Consider the following 19,344-nt stretch of genomic DNA (forward strand, 5'->3'; position numbering starts at 1 on the left):
AATGGGTCTTATAGTCACACTCTTGATTTATTGTTACGCTGAAGCTACTTTTTACTTTGCAAATGTTTTTCCAGGAAGGACGGGGAATAACAATTTTCTAATCCAACGCAAATGAAAAAGTGCCTTCCTTGGTTCATCTCTTCTCTTCTGGTACCTCATAAGAAGGCAGTTGATGCTTTCAGCTTTCTGCAGGGAAACCTCTCTAGCCAAATGTACAAGTTCAAGTTACTGCCGATGACAGAGTATACCATACATAAAATATACGTGGCTCTCCTGATCTCCGAGAGCAGTGCACCGCTGTCCTTTCAGTCTCTACCAACAGTCTCTTTGGGTCCTTCCAGGCTCCTTCCCACTTGGCCCCAAGGCCAACACCACATGTTTTCGATTTTTGCTAAAGCAGCACTATATTCCCAGTAGCAGTTTCTCTTTCACTTAGTTTTTGCTAAACCACCACCAAAACTTAGTGGCTTAAAGCAGTAACACATTATGGGCTGTGGGTGGGTTGGCTGTTTCCTCTGCTGGCTGCGCCTGGGCTCACTGACACGGGTGCATTCAGCTGGAGGATTAGTAGGACCAGTACGTCCACTGACTTGGATGTCTGGTGACTGGTGCGGGCTGTCACCTGCCTCAGTTCTCTTCAACGTGACCTCTTCCCTCTAGGATGCTAGATGAGCTTCCTGTGTGTGGTCTCAGGGTAAAGTTCTAAGAGCCAAAATGGAGCCTCAAGGCTTTTCAAGGCCCCGCCTCAGAAGTCATATAAAATCACGTCAGCCACATTATTGGTCAAAGCAAGTCTCAAGACCAAGCTAGATTCAAGGGGTGGGGAAACCCACTCTAGGTGCTCATAGGAGGCACAGCAAAACCAGATTGCAAAGGGTAAGATGATCAGGATAAGAGGAGTTTGTGTACGTATTTTGTAATCAGCCACAGCTTGGTTTTGTAAATTTTTTTTTTCATTTATATGTTTAACTTACAAATCTAAACACTGGGTAATTACAAACTCTATTTCACATGTTGACATAGTCAACATATTGTAAACCCTATCCATGTATGACAAAGTTAGTGTAGATCTACAATTGGGACCATGTAATTCTGATCCCAAAACCAATAATTTGATTGAGGCCATCTCACTGTGGCTCTCGTTTAGTTAGGAACAACTACATTGTCATCCTGTGTTTCTGTTGTCTTTTCCTTCGTAGCCATGACATTTGGTTGTGTCAAAAAGTTCAATCTACTTTCTATAAAATTTCTTTCCAACTTTTTACTGAGGTGAATTCATCTGCATCAGAAATAATGAAAAAACTTTATTAAATATAGCTAAGAAATTATGATTTGAAATTTTTGTTTTAAATTAGCATCTATATTTTAGGTAACTAAAATCTGTAAGAATTTTATTTAAGCCATCGTTGTCATTAAAGTACCTAAAGAATAAAATGATAATCTGCAGAAAACAAAAAAGTTAACCATAACCTATTGTAATCCTCCAATGTATTAATATATGATACAGTAACATTTTTGTAAAAGATAGCTATTTCAGACTTAACAATTATATATACTTATTTAAACAGTCTTTATTGTTGGTATTTTTATATTAACATATCAATTAAGGGTGGATACACCCAGAAATTCAGTACTTTGATCGTTATGATTGTTCATGACTCTGATAAAAATATACATCTTAAAAAATATATATGTATATATATATATATACATCTTTATGTGCATACCCATTTATGAAATGCTCTATCTCAGAGATAAGTTCTTATAGAAGATTTGTTAAATATATTGAAATAGTCTAATTTCAATTACTATTAGTATTTTTAAAAACACCATCTGTTAGGTGGCACCTGAGTGGCTCAGTTGGATATGCATGTGCCTTTGGCTCAGGTCATGATCCTGGGGTCCTGGGATTGAGCCCCACGTCGGGCTCCCTGCTCAGCGGGGAGCCCGCTTCTCCCTCTCTCTCTGCCCCTCCCGCCCCCCCCTTGTGCTCGCGCTCTCTCTCAAGTAAAAAAATAAAATCTTTAAAACAAACAAAAATCTCACCATCTGTTAGAAGGACATTGCATATATTTTAATTTATTTTAATTTAAATTGCTATTTAAAAGCTAATGACCATCGGACTCTCTTTCACAGTTTTACATATTATATATGGTAAAATGAAAATATAATTAACATGTTTGTAGGCAGCAAAATTTTCATGATTGATTGCAAAGTCTCCAAATAACCCAGGCCACTTTTTACTGTGGCCTCTTTGCTTATGTGTAAGTCACTTGGGACAAACAACAGTTGTGCAAAATCATCAAGTCACTGTTACTATGACCCATTAGGAGGAAAACTGTTGATTATAGTCAGGTGTGACAGTTTGTTAATGGTCAAATTTAATCACTGTTGCTAAATTAGACTTCATTTCTGCATGTGTCATGATCTTATCCTGAAATGGCAAAATACCTTAAAAATATAACAGGACAAAGAAATAAAGAAATTGAATGTCAGAGCCAGCTCCCTTCATCTTTCACTCATTTCTAGAGAGGGATAGTGCCGTGGAATTTTGGGATTATTTCTTATAACAGCATTACCCAGGACCATGCTTGTACAATAGCGTTCCTGTATAGACCTTTTTTTAAAAAATTAATTTATTTTTTTATTATTATGTTAATCACCATACATTACATCATTAGTTTTTGATGTAGTGTTCCATGATTCATTGTTTGTGTATAACACCTTTCTTAAGGCCTAACGGCTTCCAACTCTTGGGTCTGTTGGACCAACTGCCTTTGAAACGGAACCAGTGATGGGGACCTCAAGGGTGAAGAACTTGATTTCCATAACTAGTTTTCTTTTTTTCCCCTCATACAGTCTGCCTTTAGAAAGAAATCAAGATTCAAATTTAGAGAAGAGGAGAGTTTGAGCTGCCTTTGCCCAGTAATACCTGGATCAAAACCTGGCCTTAAATTGCAGCCTATTACAGGCTCTTATCTGTGGAGCACCCACCTCCCAATCTAGCTTCTGAATTCTCACCTCTCCTTTGTGCTGATGCTGCCATCTTACCAGACATTTCATGATGCATTTGCAATGCATCTGAAGCCTGCTGCTTCTCTTTCCTTCCTTGGTTAGTGACATCATTATGCAGTTACCTATGATAAAAATCTAGAAAACACCCCTAACTCCTGTCGGTCTACTTCTGACAGTTACCGGGCAGCCATCTCATGCACCTCATGCACCTCACGCACCTCATGCACTGTGCAGCCATTTCATGTCCCTCTTAGCACATCCTGAGAACAGAATTCATCCCTACCTTTAACATGTGTTCTGCTAGTATATTCCCAAATATCCTCCCTGCTCCCAGCCTCTTCTCCCTTCAATTAAGCCTCTATACCGCCATTGGAATATATATTTCTGTGTCTCAGGTCTCATACGATCATGTCTTTCTCCTGTCCAGAACTGTTGGTGGCTCCCTATTGTCCATAGATAGAGACCAGACTCCATGGCATGCTATTCAAGGACTTTAATAACCTGATTGTTACCTGTTTTCTAGGCTTACTTCCTTGCTAAGCCTTCTTAAACCCTTTCTACTTATAATTCAGCCAAAACAGATTTTTACTGCCACTTTACTATACCATGCCATGCTTTTAAAACACTGCCTCTTTCTCCTAAAAATTTGTCTACCTGAAAATTTCTACTTACTTGCTGATAGTTTGATGTAATGGCACCTCCTTTTTTAGCTTCTCTGAATCTTCCAGCCTGTTCCATTTCCCTATAAGAGAATTACTTGCTCCTGTATTTATATTCCCTCAACATTTTATATGTTCCTCCATTACAGTAGCTGACACAATGCTTTGAGCTCTTATTTACATACTTGTCTCTTCCATTTATTATCAGTTCCTTAGAACAGGACCTGTTTTTTAGTCTCTAGCACTTCCTTAGCAAATGCATCCATTCATTTCCTTATTAAGCATCTACTAAGCAATCATGAATAAGACAGTGATGGTAAGTCAGATGTGGTCCATGCCATCTCATCTAAAACTTAGTTTCTAGTGGTGGAAATGAACAGGCATCCAAAAGATGATGGTATCTTCACTAGATTGATCTTGATTGAGATGAGATATTTGGGAAATAAAACCAACAACAATTCCTTATGAATTTGTCGTGGGGGAGGAGGATAAGTAAAGACCCAAGGATGACCTCCAACTGAGTGGCTTAAGAACTAGGTGGATTTTAGATTGCATTAAGAGAAATTAGGGATTAAGATTTTTTTTTAATTTTTTTATTGTTATGTTAATCACCATACATTACATCATTAGTTCTTGATGTAGTGTTCCATGATTCATTGTTTGTGCATAACACCCAGTGCTCCACACAGAATGTGCCCTCTTTAATACCCATCACCAGGCTAACCCATCCCCCCACACTCCTCCCCTCTAGAACCCTCAGTTTGTTTCTCAGAGTCTATCCCCTCTCATGGTTCGTCTCCCCCTCCGACTTACTCCCCTTCATTCTTCCCCTCCTGCTATCTTCTTCTTTTTCTTTTTTCTTAACATATGTTGCATTATTTGTTTCAGAAGTACAGATCTGTGATTCAACACTCTTGCACAATTCACAGCGCTCACCATAGCACATACCCTCCCCAATGTCTGTCACTCAGCCACCCCATCCCTCCCACCCCCGACCACTCCAGCAACCCTCAGTTTGTTTCTTGAGATTAAGAATTCCTCATATCAGTGAGGTCATATGATACATGTCTTTCTCTGATTGACTTATTTCACTCAGCATAACACCCTCCAGTTCCATCCACGTCATTGCAAATGGCAAGATCTCATTCCTTTTGATGGCTGCATAATATTCCTGTGTGTGTGTGTGTGTGTGTGTGTGTGTGTGTGTGTGTGTGTGTGTGTGTGTGTGTATACCACTTCTTCTTTATGCATTCATCTGTCGATGGACATCTTGGCTCTTTCCACAGTTTGGCTATTGTGGACATTGCTGCTATAAACATTGGGGTGCACGTACCCCTTCGGATCCCTACATTTGTATCTTTGTGGTAAATACCCAGTAGTGCAATTGCTGGATCGTATGGTAGCTCTATTTTCAACTGTTTGAGGAACCTCCATACTGTTTTCCAGAGGGGTTGCACCAGCTTGCATTCCCACCAACAGTGTAGGAGAGTTCCCCTTTCTCCGCATCCCTGCCAACATCTGTCGTTTCCTGAGTGTTAATTTTAGCCATTCTGACTGGTGTGAGGTGGTATCTCACAGAGGTTTTGATTTGGATTTCCCTGATGCCGAGCGATGTGGAGCAGTTTTTCATGTGTCTGTTGGCCATTTGGATGTCTTTTTTGGAAAAATGTCTGTTCATGTCTTCTGCCCATTTCTTGATTGGATTATTTGTTCTTTGGGTGTTGAGTTTGATAAGTTCTTTATAGATTTTGGATACTAGCCCTTTATCTGATATGTCATTTGCAAATATTTTCTCCCATTCTGTCGGTTGTCTTTTGGTTTTGTGGACTGTTTCTTTTGCTGTGCAAAAGCTTTTTATCTCGATGAAATCCCAGTGGTTCATTTTTGCCCTTGCTTCCCTTGCCTTTGGCGATGTTTCTAGGAAGAAGTTGCTGCAGCTGAGGTCGAAGAGGTTGCTGCCTGTGTTCTCCTTTAGGATTTTGATGGACTCCTGTCTCACGTTTAGGTCTTTCAACCATTTGGAGTCTATTTTTGTGTGTGGTGTAAGGAAATGGTCCAGTTTCATTCTTCTGCATGTGGCTGTCCAATTTTCCCAACACCATTTGTTGAAGAGACTGTGTTTTTTCCATTGGACATTCTTTCCTGCTTTGTCGAAGATTAGTTGACCATAGAGTCGAGGGTCCATTTCTGGGCTCTCGATTCTGTTCCATTGATCGATGTGTCTGTTTCTGTGCCAGTACCATACTGTCTTGATGATGACAGCTTTGTAATAGAGCTGGAAGTCCGGAATTGTGATGCCGCCAGCTTTGCTTTTCTTTTTCAACATTCCTCTGGCTATTCGGGGTCTCTTCTGGTTCCATACAAATTTTAGGATTATTTGTTCCATTTCTTTGAAAAAAGTGGATGGTATTTTGATGGGGATTGCATTGAATGTGTAGATTGCTCTAGGTAGCATTCACATCTTCACAATGTTTGTTCTTCCAATCCATGAGCATGGAACATTTTTCCATTTCTTTGTGTCTTCTTCAATTTCTTTCCTGAGTATTTTATAGTTTTCTGAGTACAGATCCTTTGCCTCTTTGGTTAAATTTATTCCTAGGTATCTTATGGTTTTGGGTGCAATTGTAAATGGGATCGACTCCTTGATTTGTCTCTCTTCTGTCTTGTTGTTGGCGTATAGGAATGCCACTGATTTCTGTGCATTGATTTTATATCCTGCTACTTTACTGAATTCCTGTATGAGTTCTAGCAGTTTTGGGGTGGAGTCTTTTGGGTTTTCCACATGCAGTATCATATCATCTGCAAAGAGTGAGAGTTTGACCTCCTCTTTGCTGATTTGGATGCCTTTGATTTCTTTTTGTTGTCTGATTGCTGTGGCTAGGACTTCTAATACTATGTGGAATAGCAGTGGTGATAGTGGACATCCCTGCTGCGTTCCTTACCTTAGGGGAAAAGCTCTCAGCTTTTCCCCATTGAGAATGATATTCGCTGTAGGTTTTTCATAGATGGCTTTTATGATGTTGAGGTATGTACCCTCTGTCCCTATACTCTGAAGAGTTTTGATCAAGAAAGGATGCTGCAGTTTGTCAAATGCTTTTTCTGCATCTATTGAGAGGATCATATGATTCTAGTTCTTTCTTTTGTTAATGTATTGTATCATGTTGATTGATTTGTGGATGTTGAACCAGCCTTGCAGCCCGGGGATAAATCCCACTTGGTCATGGTGAATAATCCTTTTAATGTACTGTTGGATCCTATTGGCTAGTATTTTGGTGAGAATTTTTGCATCCGTGTTCATCAAGGATATTGGTCTGTAATTCTCCTTTTTGATGGGGTCTTTGTCTAGTTTCGGGATCAAGGTAATGGTGGCCTCATAAAATGAGTTTGGAAGTTTTCCTTCCATTTCTATTTTTTGGAACAGTTTCAGGAGAATAGGTATTAATTCTTCTTTAAATGTCTGATAGAATTCCCCTGGGAAGCCATCTGGCCCTGGGCTTTTGTTTGTTGGGAGATGTTTGATGACTGCTTCAATTTCCTTAGTGGTTATAGGTCTGTTCAGGTTTTCTATTTCTTCCTGGTTCAATTTTGGTAGTTGATACATCTCTAGGAACGCACCCATTTCTTCCAGGTTATCTAATTTGCTGGCATAGAGTTGCTCATAATATGTTCTTATAATTGTTTGTATTTCTTTGGTGTTGGTTGTGATCTTTCCTCTTTCATTCATGATTTTGTTGATTTGGGTCATTTCTCTTTTCTTTTGCATAATTCTGGCCAGGGGTTTAGCAATCTTGTTCATTCTTTCAAATAACCAGCTCCTAGTTTCGTTGATCTGTTCTACTGTTCTTTTGGTTTCTATTTCATTGATTTCTGCTCTGATCTTTATGATTTCTCCTCTCCTGCTGGGTTTAGGCTTTATTTGCTGTTCTTTCTCCAGCTCCTTTAGGTGTAGGGTTAGGTTGTGTATTTGAGACCTTTCTTGTTTCTTGAGAAAGGCTTCTATTGCTATATACTTTCCTCTCAGGACTGCGTTTGCTGTATCCCAAGGATTTTGAACAGTTGTGTTTTCATTTTCATTGGTTTCCATGAATTTTTTTAATTCTTCTTTTATTTCCTGGTTGACCCATTCATTCTTCAGTAGGATGCTCTTTAGCCTCCATGTATTTGAGTTCTTTCTGGCTTTCCTCTTGTGATTGAGTTCTAGTTTCAAAGCATTGTGGTCTGAAAATATGCAGGGAATAGTCCCAATCTTTTGGTACCGGTTGAGACCTGATTTGTGACCTAGGATGTGATCTAGTCTGGAGAATGCTCCATGGGCACTAGAGAAGAATGTGTATTCCGTTGCTTTAGGATGGAATGTTCTGAATATGTCTGTGAAGTCCATTTGGTCCAGTGTGTCGTTTAAAGTCTTTATGTCCTTGTTGATCTTTTGCTTAGATGATCTGTCCATTTCAGTCAGGGGGGTGTTAAAGTCCCCCACTATTATTGTATTGTTCTCAATGTGTTTCTTTGCTTTTGTTATTAATTGCCTTATATAATTGGCTGCTCCCATGTTAGGGGCATACAGATTTACAATTGTTAGATCTTCTTGTTGGATGGACCCTTTAAGTAGGATATAGTGTCCTTCCTCATCTCTTATTACAGTCTTTGTTTTAAAATCTTATTTGTCTGATATAAGGATTGCCACCCCAGCTTTCTTTTGGTGTCCATTAGCATGGTAAATGGTTCTCTACCCCCTCACTTTCAATCTGGGGGTGTCTTTGGGTCTAAAATGAGTCTCTTGCAGACAGCATATCGATGGGTCTTGTGTTTTAATCCAATCTGATAGCCTGTGTCTTTTGACTGGGGCATTTAGCCCATTTACATTCAGGGTAACTATTGAAAGGTATGGATTTAGTGCCATTGTATTGCCTGTAAGGTGACTGTGACTGTATATTGTCTGTGTTCTTTTCTGATCTATGGTGCTTTTAGGCTCTCTCTTTGCTTAGAGGAGCCCTTTCAATATTTCTTGGAGGGCTGGTTTTGTGTTTGCAAATTCCTTTAGTTTTTGTTTGTCCTGGAAGCTTTTTATCTCTCCTTCAATTTTCAGTGAAAGCCTAGCTGGATATAGTATTCTTGGCTGCATATTTTTCTCGTTTAGTGCTCTGAAGATATCATGCCAGTCCTTTCTGGCCTGCCAGGTCTCTGTGGATCGGTCTGTTGCCAATCTATTATTTTTAGCATTGTGGGTTACATATCTTTTCTCCCGAGCTGCTTTCAGGATTTTCTTTTTGTCTCTGAGACTCGTAAGTTTTACTATTGGATGTCGGGGTGTTGACCTATTTTTATTGATTTTGAGAGGGGTTCTCTGTGCCTCCTGGATTTTGATGCCTGTTTCCTTCCTCACATTAGGGAAGTTCTCTGCTATTATTTGCTCCAGTATACCTTCTGCCCCTCTCTTTCTTTCTTCTTCTTCTGGGATCCCAATTATTCTAATGTTGTTTCGTCTTATCGTATCACTTATTTCTCGAATTCTGCCCTCATGATCCTGTAGTTGTTTCTCTCTCTTTTTCTCAGCCTCTTTATTTTCCATCATTTGGTCTTCTATATCGCTGATTGTCTCTTCTGCCTCATTTATCCTAGCAGTTAGTGCCCCCGTATCTGATTGCACCTCTTTAATAGCCTTTTTGATTTCGACTTCTTAGATTTTAGTTCTTTTATTTCTCCAGAAAGGGTTTCTCTAATAACCTCCATGCTTTTTTCAAGCCCAGCTAGTATCTTTAGTGTCATGATTCTGAACTCTAGGTCCGACATCGAACTAATGTCCGTATTGAGTAGGTCCCTGGCTGACGGTACTATCTCTTGTTCTTTTTGCTGAGGTGATTTTTTTCGTCTTGTCATTTTGTCCAGAGCACAATAGATGAATGAGAGAACAAAATGCTAACATGCTAACAACGTCCCCAGCAAATATACTCTATACAAATCAGAAAAGACCTGTAACCAGGGGAAAAGAAAGGGAAAGAAAGAAAAAAGAAAGAGAAAAGAAAGAAAAGAAAAAAAAAACAAAAAGATAAATACAAAAACAGAACAATACGAAAAAAACTGAATATGATCAAATATCAGGCTAGTGCATAGATCAGTGCCACACACTAGATTTTGGGCGTATTTTGGTCTGTTAGAAAAAAAAGTGCCTCCTAAAATTTTAAAGGAAGAAAGACTTATATATGTACAAAATAAGGGTTGATACAATGAAGGGATGGAAGGTGACTGTAAAGATGAAAATTATAAAAGATTTTATAAAAGGAATTAATACGATAAGAAGTTGTTTGAAAAAAGAAAGAAGAAGATTTAAAAAAAAAAAAGAAAGAAAAAGAAAAAAAAAAAGGAGAGAATGTGGTCAGGCAGGAGACTAGAACAATGCCATACACTGGTGATTTAGTGTATATTTTGATCTGTTAGAAGAAACTGTATCTCAAAATTTTAAAGAGAGAACAACTTAAATATATATATGCCAAAAATAAGGGTAACTACTATGAAGGGATAAAATATGACTCTAAAAATGAAAAATAAGAAATGTTTTCTTAAAAAAAGGGATCGAGAGCAAATAATCCAATCAAGAAATGGGCAGAAGACATGAACAGACATTTCTCCAAAGAAGACATCCAAATGGCCAACAGGCACATGAAAAAGTGTTCAACATCGCTCGGCATCAGGGAAATCCAAATCAAAACCTCAATGAGATACCACCTCACACCCGTCAGAATGGCTAAAATTAACAAGTCAGGGAACGACAGATGTTGGCGGGGATGTGGAGAAAGGGGAACCCTCCTACACTCTTGGTGGGAATGCAAGCTGGTGCAACCACTCTGGAAAACAGTATGGAGGTTCCTCAAACAGTTGAAATTAGAGCTACCGTTCGATCCAGCAATTGCACTACTGGGTATTTACCACAAAGATACAAATGTAGGTACCCGAAGGGGTACGTGCACCCCAATGTTTATAGCAGCAATGTCCACAATAGCCAAACTGTGGAAAGAGCCAAGATGCCCATCGACAGATGAATGGCTAAAGAAGAAGTGGTATATATACACAATGGAATATTATGCAGCCATCAAAAGGAATGAGATCTTGCCATTTGCAACGACGTGGTTGGAACTGGAGGGTGTTATGCTGAGTGAAATAAGTCAATCAGAGAAAGACATGTATCACATGACCTCACTGATATGAGGAATTCTTAATCTCAGGAAATAAACTGAGTGTTACTGGAGTGGTTGGGGGTGGGAGGGATGAGGTGGCTGGGTGATAGACATTGGGGAGGGTATGTGCTACGGTGAGCGCTGTGAATTGTGCAAGACTGTTGAATCACAGATCTGTACTTCTGAAACAAATAACGCAACATATTTTAAGAAAAAAGAAAAAGAAGAAGATAACAGGAGAGGAAGAAAAGGGGAGTATGTCAGAGGGGGAGACGAACCATGAGAGATGATGGACTCTGAAAAACAAACTGAGGGTTCTAGAGGGGAGGGGGTAGGGGGATGGGTTAGCCTGGTGATGGGTATTGAGGAGGGCACGTTCTGCATGGAGCACTGGGTGTTATGAACAAACAATGAATCATGGAACACTGCACCAAAAACTAATGATGTAATATATGGTGATTAACATAACAATAAAAAATAAAAAAAAAATAAAATAGAAAAAGGGATTGATAAGATGGTTGAAAAAGGGAAAAAGAAAAATTAAAAAAAAAATGTTTAAAAAAATCGACTTTGAAAAACTAATGAATCATGGTAAAAAAGGCATGAATTCTATGTGCAGTATTCCCCTAGTGCTGGAGTTCTCCCGTTCTTGATCGGTAAACTTGGTCTTGGCTTGCTGGCTGTTTGTGCTGATCTTCTGGGGGAGGGGCCTGTTGCCGTGGTTCCCAAATGTCTTTGCCGGAGGCGGAATTGCCCCGCCCTTGTCGGTCCAGGCTAAGTAAGCTGCTTGGGTTTGCTCTCAGGAGCTTTTGTTCCCCGCAAGCTCTGGTACAGCTTTGGAGGACCAGGGTGAAAATGGTGGCCTCCCAATCTCCACTCGGAGGAGCTGAGAACTCGGGGCCCTGCTCCTCAGTGCGCCCCCAGAGAAAAGCAGTCACTCCCATCTCCCTGGTCTCCGGCCGCACTGCGTGCTCACCCGGCCTGTGACCGAGCGTTTCTTTCTCTGGCACCCGACCCCGTGTGGAGTCTCCAAACCCAGCAGATCCCTGCAGTGTGCTCCCGCGCCGCTCCTCCCGGGGGAGGGAGGGGAGTCTCCCCGGATCTGCCGCTTGTTGGGTCCCTGCTGGAGGAGCAGTGGCCCGACTGTCACCGATCACAGTTTATGGCCACCCCGAGCTGAGAGCCTGCGCCTCGGCTCCGTCTCTGCAGCCGGCTTCCCTGCTCCAACACCTGGGAGCTCTGCTGCACTCAGGCACCCCCAGTCTTTCTGTGACCCCGAGGGTCCTGAGACCACACTGTCCCGCGAGGTTTCCACCCCCCGCTTAGCCACCGGAGCGACGTCCCTCAGTAGAGCCGACTTCTAAAAGGTCTGATTTTGTGCTCTGCGTCTCTATCACTTGCCAGAAGTGGCCGACGGAGGCCCCCTCCCCCGCCGTCTATCCTCCCGAATATCGCCTCGGATTCACTTCTCTGCACGTCCTACCTTCCAGTGAGTGGTCGCTTCTCTGTTTAGAGAGTTGTTGCTACTCTCTTCTTCAGTCTCCTGTTGAGTTCGTAGGTGTTCAGAATGGTTTGATCCCTATTCAGCTGACTTCCTGAGACCAGACGAAATCCAGGTCTCCTACTCCTCCGCCATCTTGCCTGAATTCATCAGGGATTAGGATTTGTAAACAGGATTAACTTCTTATTCTCTGTGATTCCTAGAACTAGAGATCTAAGTTTATGTTTATGACATAAACAAACTTCTCTGTGTTTACAACTAACATGTATGTTCAGCTAAATGTCTTAATGAATTACTCTGTTTACAATTTTAGTGGAAATATTTAGCATGCATACATGTGGACACTTGGTAAGACCATATCATGTTGTTGTTCTGAAAAGTGTAAGATAGAAAAATCACTATAAGATTAACAGTTACATACACTTAAATAATGCTTTCTCAAATATAACTACATATTCACAAGAACTATAAACCTATATCATGGAGATTAAGTCAGCTCTTCAACAACTTTATAAAACAGTGCTGTTGTTCATAATGTTGTTTTAATGCAATGTGATAGACATTCATCACATGTTTTATATTACTTCCATGACTGAAACATTTTATGCTATTGGTATCAGATATAATTACCAAATCCTGGGCTAAATTATTTAGATTTTTGTATCAAAAAATGAATATTTGCTGACATGTTTTAGGAATTTTCTTTATTTGGGGAATATAGTAAGTAAAATCAGAAAATATTTACTTAGAATTCAGTTCACTGTGTCTGATACAATGATATAAAAAGTAGACTCTTAGGACCCAATAAACTCTGCTTTTGTAGCCATAATATAAAAAGAAACATGTAGAGAATTTGACACTTACATATATAATGAATGCTACCAAAAAAAAAACCCTCATAATTTGAACTTTCTAAAAAAAGGCCCTTTAGCCAAAGTCTAAATATAAACTCAAGAGATTTATCATCAAAGAAAACTGTTATAATAGCAGTATTGTTTCATTAAAGGTCGGAGTAGTAAAAATATAACAACTTAAAATCAGGAAGTAATATCAATATATTATTACCTAAATTTATGACAACACTATGCTAATTTAAGATTTTAAAACATTTATATCTTGCAACATTAATAAAATTGTGCATAATCTCAAATTGAGTTTAAGATTTTATATATACTCTAGCTGTACCTATAGTCTATTTTATTTTTTTATTTTTTTTAAAGATTTTATTTATTTATTTGACAGAGAGAGAGATAGCAAGAGCAGGAACACAAGCAGGGGTAGTGGGAGAGGGAGAAGCAGGCTTCCTGCGGGGCAGGGAGCCCAATGCGGGGCTTGATCCCAGGACCCTGGGACCATGACCTGAGCCGAAGGCAGATGCTTAACAACTGAGCCACCCAGGCGCCCCCCCCCATAGTCTATTTTAAACTTAGAATTGGATTTTATATATCATAGAAGTTCTGAATTCCATCAAATCTAGCTTGATTAGTTAAGGTTATTCTGCTGCTACATGACTTTATTTATAGAACTTAAAGATTTTAAGGTCAAACTCAAAGTGATTTAACTATGAATTTATCATTTTAATATGATTAATATTTGATATGACTAATATAATGATTTCTGTGCTCTCCTTGGACTAATACAATGATTTCTGTGCTCTCCTTAGTATAATGGTATAAGAACCTGACTTGTAGAGGTGAACACTTGGGTCTGCCACTGGGTGGCTTTGGAAAAAATGCTTAACTTCCACGTGCCTTGGTTTTCTTATTTGTGAAATGGCATTATGATATTTCTTGCTTGAAGATTTGCTACAAGAATTAAATGAGTTAATAAGTATATATTACATATGATGGTATATAATAATTGGTTTAATTAAAATATAATAGGATCTATATAAAGACATAGAGATAGAAATATCTGTGCCTGGGTATACGTGAAACTAATATAATGCTGTATGTTAATTATACTAGAATTAAAAAAAAAATGGTTCAGAAGAATAAATGGTACCCTGGGCACCTGGGTGGCTCAGTCAGTTAAGCGTCTGCCTTAGGCTCAGGTCATGATCTTAGGGCCCTGGGATCAAGCCCTGTATCAGGCTCCCTGCTCAGCAGGGAGTCTGCTTCTCCCTCTCCCTTTGCCCCTCCCCTCTGCTCCTGATCTCTCTTGCACTCTCTCTCTCTCTCAAATAAATAAATAAAATCTTAAAAAAAAGAATAAACAGTACTCTGACTTTGCCAGGAATATTTCTGTAGGGAAAGAAGACATTAATAATTTTGATGAAGGGATGATTATGTACATGTAGATTCATCCAGAGTATTTGCTTGCTGAGTCATTTGAAACCCAACGATCAATAATTACTTTGATTTGCTGGGGAAATAACACTACTAGAAATAATTAAAAGCATTTGGGACCAGAGGTTAAATTTGCATTATCACTTCCCATACTGCAAATAAGAAGACTTTAAACCATTATGAGTCATATTATGTTACAGCACAGAATTTATATATTATAGATGACAATAAGCTGCTTTTGTGCTAATTGTTTCACTTAGCATTTATTTGCCAAAATGATCACATTTTTGATACAATAAATTATTCTTCATTTTTTCCTTTATATCTTTCCTTGGTCAAAAAACATACAAAATGGAGTAATATTTTTAAAATTTGTAACCAAAGCATGTCATTTTAGCATTTTAAAACTTACTTTCTATAATTTCCAATAAATTATGTTTTTTTTCCTCTACATTTAGTTGTCATCTGATGCTCAATGTAACAGACCATTCATATCATGAAAGGTCTAAAAATAAATATTTTGGTTATAGGCAGTTGTATCAGATAACTCAAAGGAAGATATGTAATCCAAAAAAATTTAATAAAGCAAATAAAATTATTAGAATTTAGCTTTCAGCAAAGTTTGACTGGACATTGTCAGGCGTTCATCCAATTCCATTACTTTTTTTCCTTTTCTGAGAACACAGAGAAGCTATATTTCCAGCTTCTTTTGCAGTTCAATTTGAGATTTTATCTGGGTTTTCCAAAAAGATATAGACAGAAATCTGTCTTCTTTCAAACTCAGCCCTTCAATCATCCCATATAATTCTTAAGTTCCTTAAAAACAAACAAAAAAAGAACAAAAATAGATTATCTGTGCCTGGTACATAAAAAGTTTGCCTATCATTATACTCGTTTGTTTTTGTATGTACTTGAAAGTTTAAAAGCACATGCTTAAAGTACATTTGAAATAATGACATTCTGTGAATTCTATGGATATATCCAAAATTTCTCCAAATTAAAATGTTTTGTTATAAATTTTCTTCATTCCTTCATTGAACAGTATTTTTTTGGTCATATTTGTAGGTATTGGGAACAAAGTTACTGTCGTCATAGAGCTTATATTCTCATAGGCAGTTAAATGTTCTCAGCTGAAGCCCAGGAGAGGTCTGCTTCAGGGATATAGATCTGAGCACTATCCCTGAAAGGGTGAGGAATTGGAATGATGTCTTGTTCAACTGTGTTCCTCACAACATCTGGTCTAGTGTTTTACAGACAGTTGACACTTGGTAGATGTTGGTAGAATGAATAGAACTCACCTTTTCTTAAAAGGTGTTAAACTGTCTCCTTTCTCTCTGGCCTTCTTATCTTTATGCCTCTAATTAAAGCCTTTCTGGACCCTACCTTTTTTTTTTTTTTTTTTTAACCTGATGCGAGTTTTCTCTTGTTTCACAAGAAATTACCACAAACTTAGCAATTTAAAACAGTTTTCAGGGGGTGCCGGGGTGGCTCAGTCAGTGAAGCAGCAGACTCCTGATTTCGGCTCAGGTCATAACCTCAGGGTTTTGAGATTGAGCCCTACGTCGGGCTCCAAGTTGGGTGTGGAGCCTGATTAAAGATTCTCTCTCTCCCTCTGTATCACCCTCCCGCTATCTCCACCTCCTCTCTAAAAAACAAACAAAACCCCCCAAAAGAAAAGCAACTTTCATTTGTTATCTTCAAATTTTTGTGGGTCCAAAAGCAATGCATAGCTTAGATGCATTCTCTGCTCAGGGTCACACAAGTCTGTAATCAAGCAGACAAATCCGTAATACCAGCTGGGTTGCATTTTTATCCAGAGGCTGAAAGAGGGAAGAATGTACTTTTGAACTCATTTGGGTTGTTAGCAGAGTTCATTTCCTTATGGCTGTGTGACTGAGGGCCCCAGCTTCTTGCTGGCTTTTGGCTAGAGACCATCCTTCACTAAAGGCAGCTTCTTCTTCCCTTCCACATGGCCCTCTCCATGGGCAGTTCACAGCATGGCTCTTTGCTTCTTCAAAGCCAGAAGGAGAATCTCTCACTCTGGTCAACTAAGATGGAATCTAACATAAAATAACATCTTTAGAGGTGTGACATCCCATCATCTTTGACATATTCTGTTGATTAGAAACAAGTCACAGGTACTGCCTGCAGTCTGCCTACACAAAGGTGTGGACTTCAAGAGGTGGTGGGATCTCCGGGTGCCTGGGTGGCTCAGTTGGTTAAGCGGCTGCCTTCAGCTCAGGTCATGATCCCAGGGTCCTGGGATCGAGCCCCATGTGGGGATCCCTGCTCAGTGGGGAGCCTGCTTCTCCCTCTTCCTCTGCTGCTCCCCCTGCTTGTGCTCTCTCTCTCTCTCTCTCTGTCAAATAAATAAATAAAATCTTTAAAAAAAAGGAGTGGTGGGATCTTTGGAGGTCATCCAATCTGGGTGAAGTCCCTGTAATGCCTCACATACACAGCTCTGTCTTATTACATTACCGTATAATCCTCTACTATGCATATGCCCGTGCTTGTCTGTCTCTCCTTCTAGATTTTTCATGGTGGAGACATTGCCCTGTTGTTTTCTATCTCTGCACCTAACATAAAACTTGGCACTCAGTTGGTCTCAGTGAACTTTTTCCAAACAGCTTTACTGAGGTGTAATTGTATTGTGAGCTTTCAATAAGTGAATGAAGGTAAACATAGGGCTAACATATTGAAAATTTTGAAGCATTTGCTGATAATGTTTAAAGGAGTAGTCAAATTGGAGTTGTACTGACACTTCCTTCAAGACAACAATTGGCAAAATGGGTTAGAAGATAAAATAATATTATGATTACTTCTAGACTTTGTAACCCAATGTCTTTTGGGATACAACTTCATGTTATACTGTGTTATCTAACTAGTTTCATTCATTTTTTTTTCTTCTAGATGAGCAAGAGTTAGTACAAAAACGTACTTTCACAAAATGGATCAACTCTCATCTGGCCAAGGTAAAGCAAACTACCTAGAGTTCTATGTTTACTTATTTGGAGCCAATAAATCATTAAATGCCAAGTGTAATAAAGGAACACTGCTGGCACTCTTGACGGTCACTAATACTAATCAGTGATATTGGCAGTTCAATCAGTTTAACTGTTGCTTATCTGTGACATTTGCTAACATTGTCTCTGAGAAGAAGTGAATGGATAGCTAGAGTCAAGAGCAGTTACTTCATGTCAATTCTGTGAATTCTGATCGAAATAGTTTGTTCAGTTATTTCTAATGTACTAATGTGTATGTCATATAGAAAGGAGAATTTGTGCTCAATTTTTTTTTTTTTTTATGCATTTGATTCTATTGGGACCAGAAAGAAGCAAGGAGTGGTCTGTCTTGAGCAAAGAATTTAGTCTGAGTAGATCATGACAGTGTCTGGGCTCCCCTCTTAGGTGCTTCGATAGCAAAGTAACCATGGTGGCAGGACACTAAAAAGACTAATCATTCTGAGATTATCCACACCGACATTAGGTTGTATCAGATGACTGTGTATTTGTACATTGTAATGACTTTGGACAGAAATGCTACTAGAAAACAAATCCCAGTATGGCAATATTATAATAAAATTAGTCTCATATACATGCAGATGAAAAAATATGTGAAATGAAAAACATTGCATTTGTAAAAATAAATATAGACCATAGGACAGTTGTTTGAATTCAGTTAATGGATCCTTTTGCTGGGAGTGGTGCCTACAGAGTGCCAGACATAACCTTATGAGCAGTTTTGATCAGGGACTTCCCCAAAGCCTCTTTTATAGTGCAGGAGCAAACAAAGCATGGCGATTTATTACAGTCCCATTGTACAAATTAACTGCCTCCTGCATGTCTAATCTAGGCTTTGGACACACGAAAATGTTGGTAAGACACTTTCCCAGGCCTTGAGAAGCTCACAGTCCAGTAAAGACAGAAGACTAAACGATGCATCTAGACACAGGATAAACTGGGATTATCTCTCCTATAATCTCTTTCCAAAAGCCCCTTGATGAGAAGGGAATTCTCTCACACAGTGGTTACCCCCAGTATCTGCCCTGTGAAAAGGCAGTAAATGCCCCTGGTGGGGGCTCATCTTCTCTTGTCTTGGCTGGTGCCAGCTGGCCATTACTTTGCTACAGAATTGTCATTAATTGGGGAAGATTATTTTTTTTCCAAAATGAAAATAGAGTTATTGTTTTTTCATATTGTTAAAAAGATTACATGCTAATTGTAAGTAATATTAATGATAAACCTCTTACACGGTGTAAAGAAAGTAGAAATCACCTTAAATCTCACAATAGTGATATAACCATCACTAACGTGTTGATCATTTTTCTACACACAGACACACACAATTTCACAAAAATGGTTGTGTATGCCTCTGTTTTGCTCAGTATATATTTCCATGTTAATAGATACAGAGGTACATAATAAGTTTAATGGCTGAATAGTATTTTATTATAAATATAATTACTTATATATTATGAATCAAAATTAGCCAGTAGCCTATTGATGGTCATTTAAGTGGTTTCCAATTGTTTAATATTATATAAAATACTATATTGAAAGTCCTTGGGCATATTTCTACCTGGAATAAATTTCTAGAAGTAGGTTGATAGTCAACAGATATACATGTTTATAATTTTAATATATGCCAAGAGTTTGTGTGAATGCCCATTTCCTTACACTATGAACACTCTGAGGTTAACCGTGTTTTCT

The 19,344-nt window shown here is 38.8% G+C and overlaps 1 protein-coding gene across 1 annotated transcript in view; it reads left to right on the forward strand.

Moving 5' to 3' along the window:
- The window catches only part of SYNE1 (spectrin repeat containing nuclear envelope protein 1), a 454,337-nt gene that overhangs the window by 73,487 nt on the left and 361,506 nt on the right, over nucleotides 1–19,344 (forward strand). Inside the window, 1 exon segment of the mRNA XM_035728590.1 lies at nucleotides 17,546–17,607. Coding sequence (XP_035584483.1) covers nucleotides 17,546–17,607 — 62 coding nt within the window.

This window comes from Zalophus californianus, chromosome 7, assembly GCF_009762305.2.
Source record: "Zalophus californianus isolate mZalCal1 chromosome 7, mZalCal1.pri.v2, whole genome shotgun sequence".
Lineage (NCBI taxonomy): Eukaryota > Metazoa > Chordata > Mammalia > Carnivora > Otariidae > Zalophus > Zalophus californianus.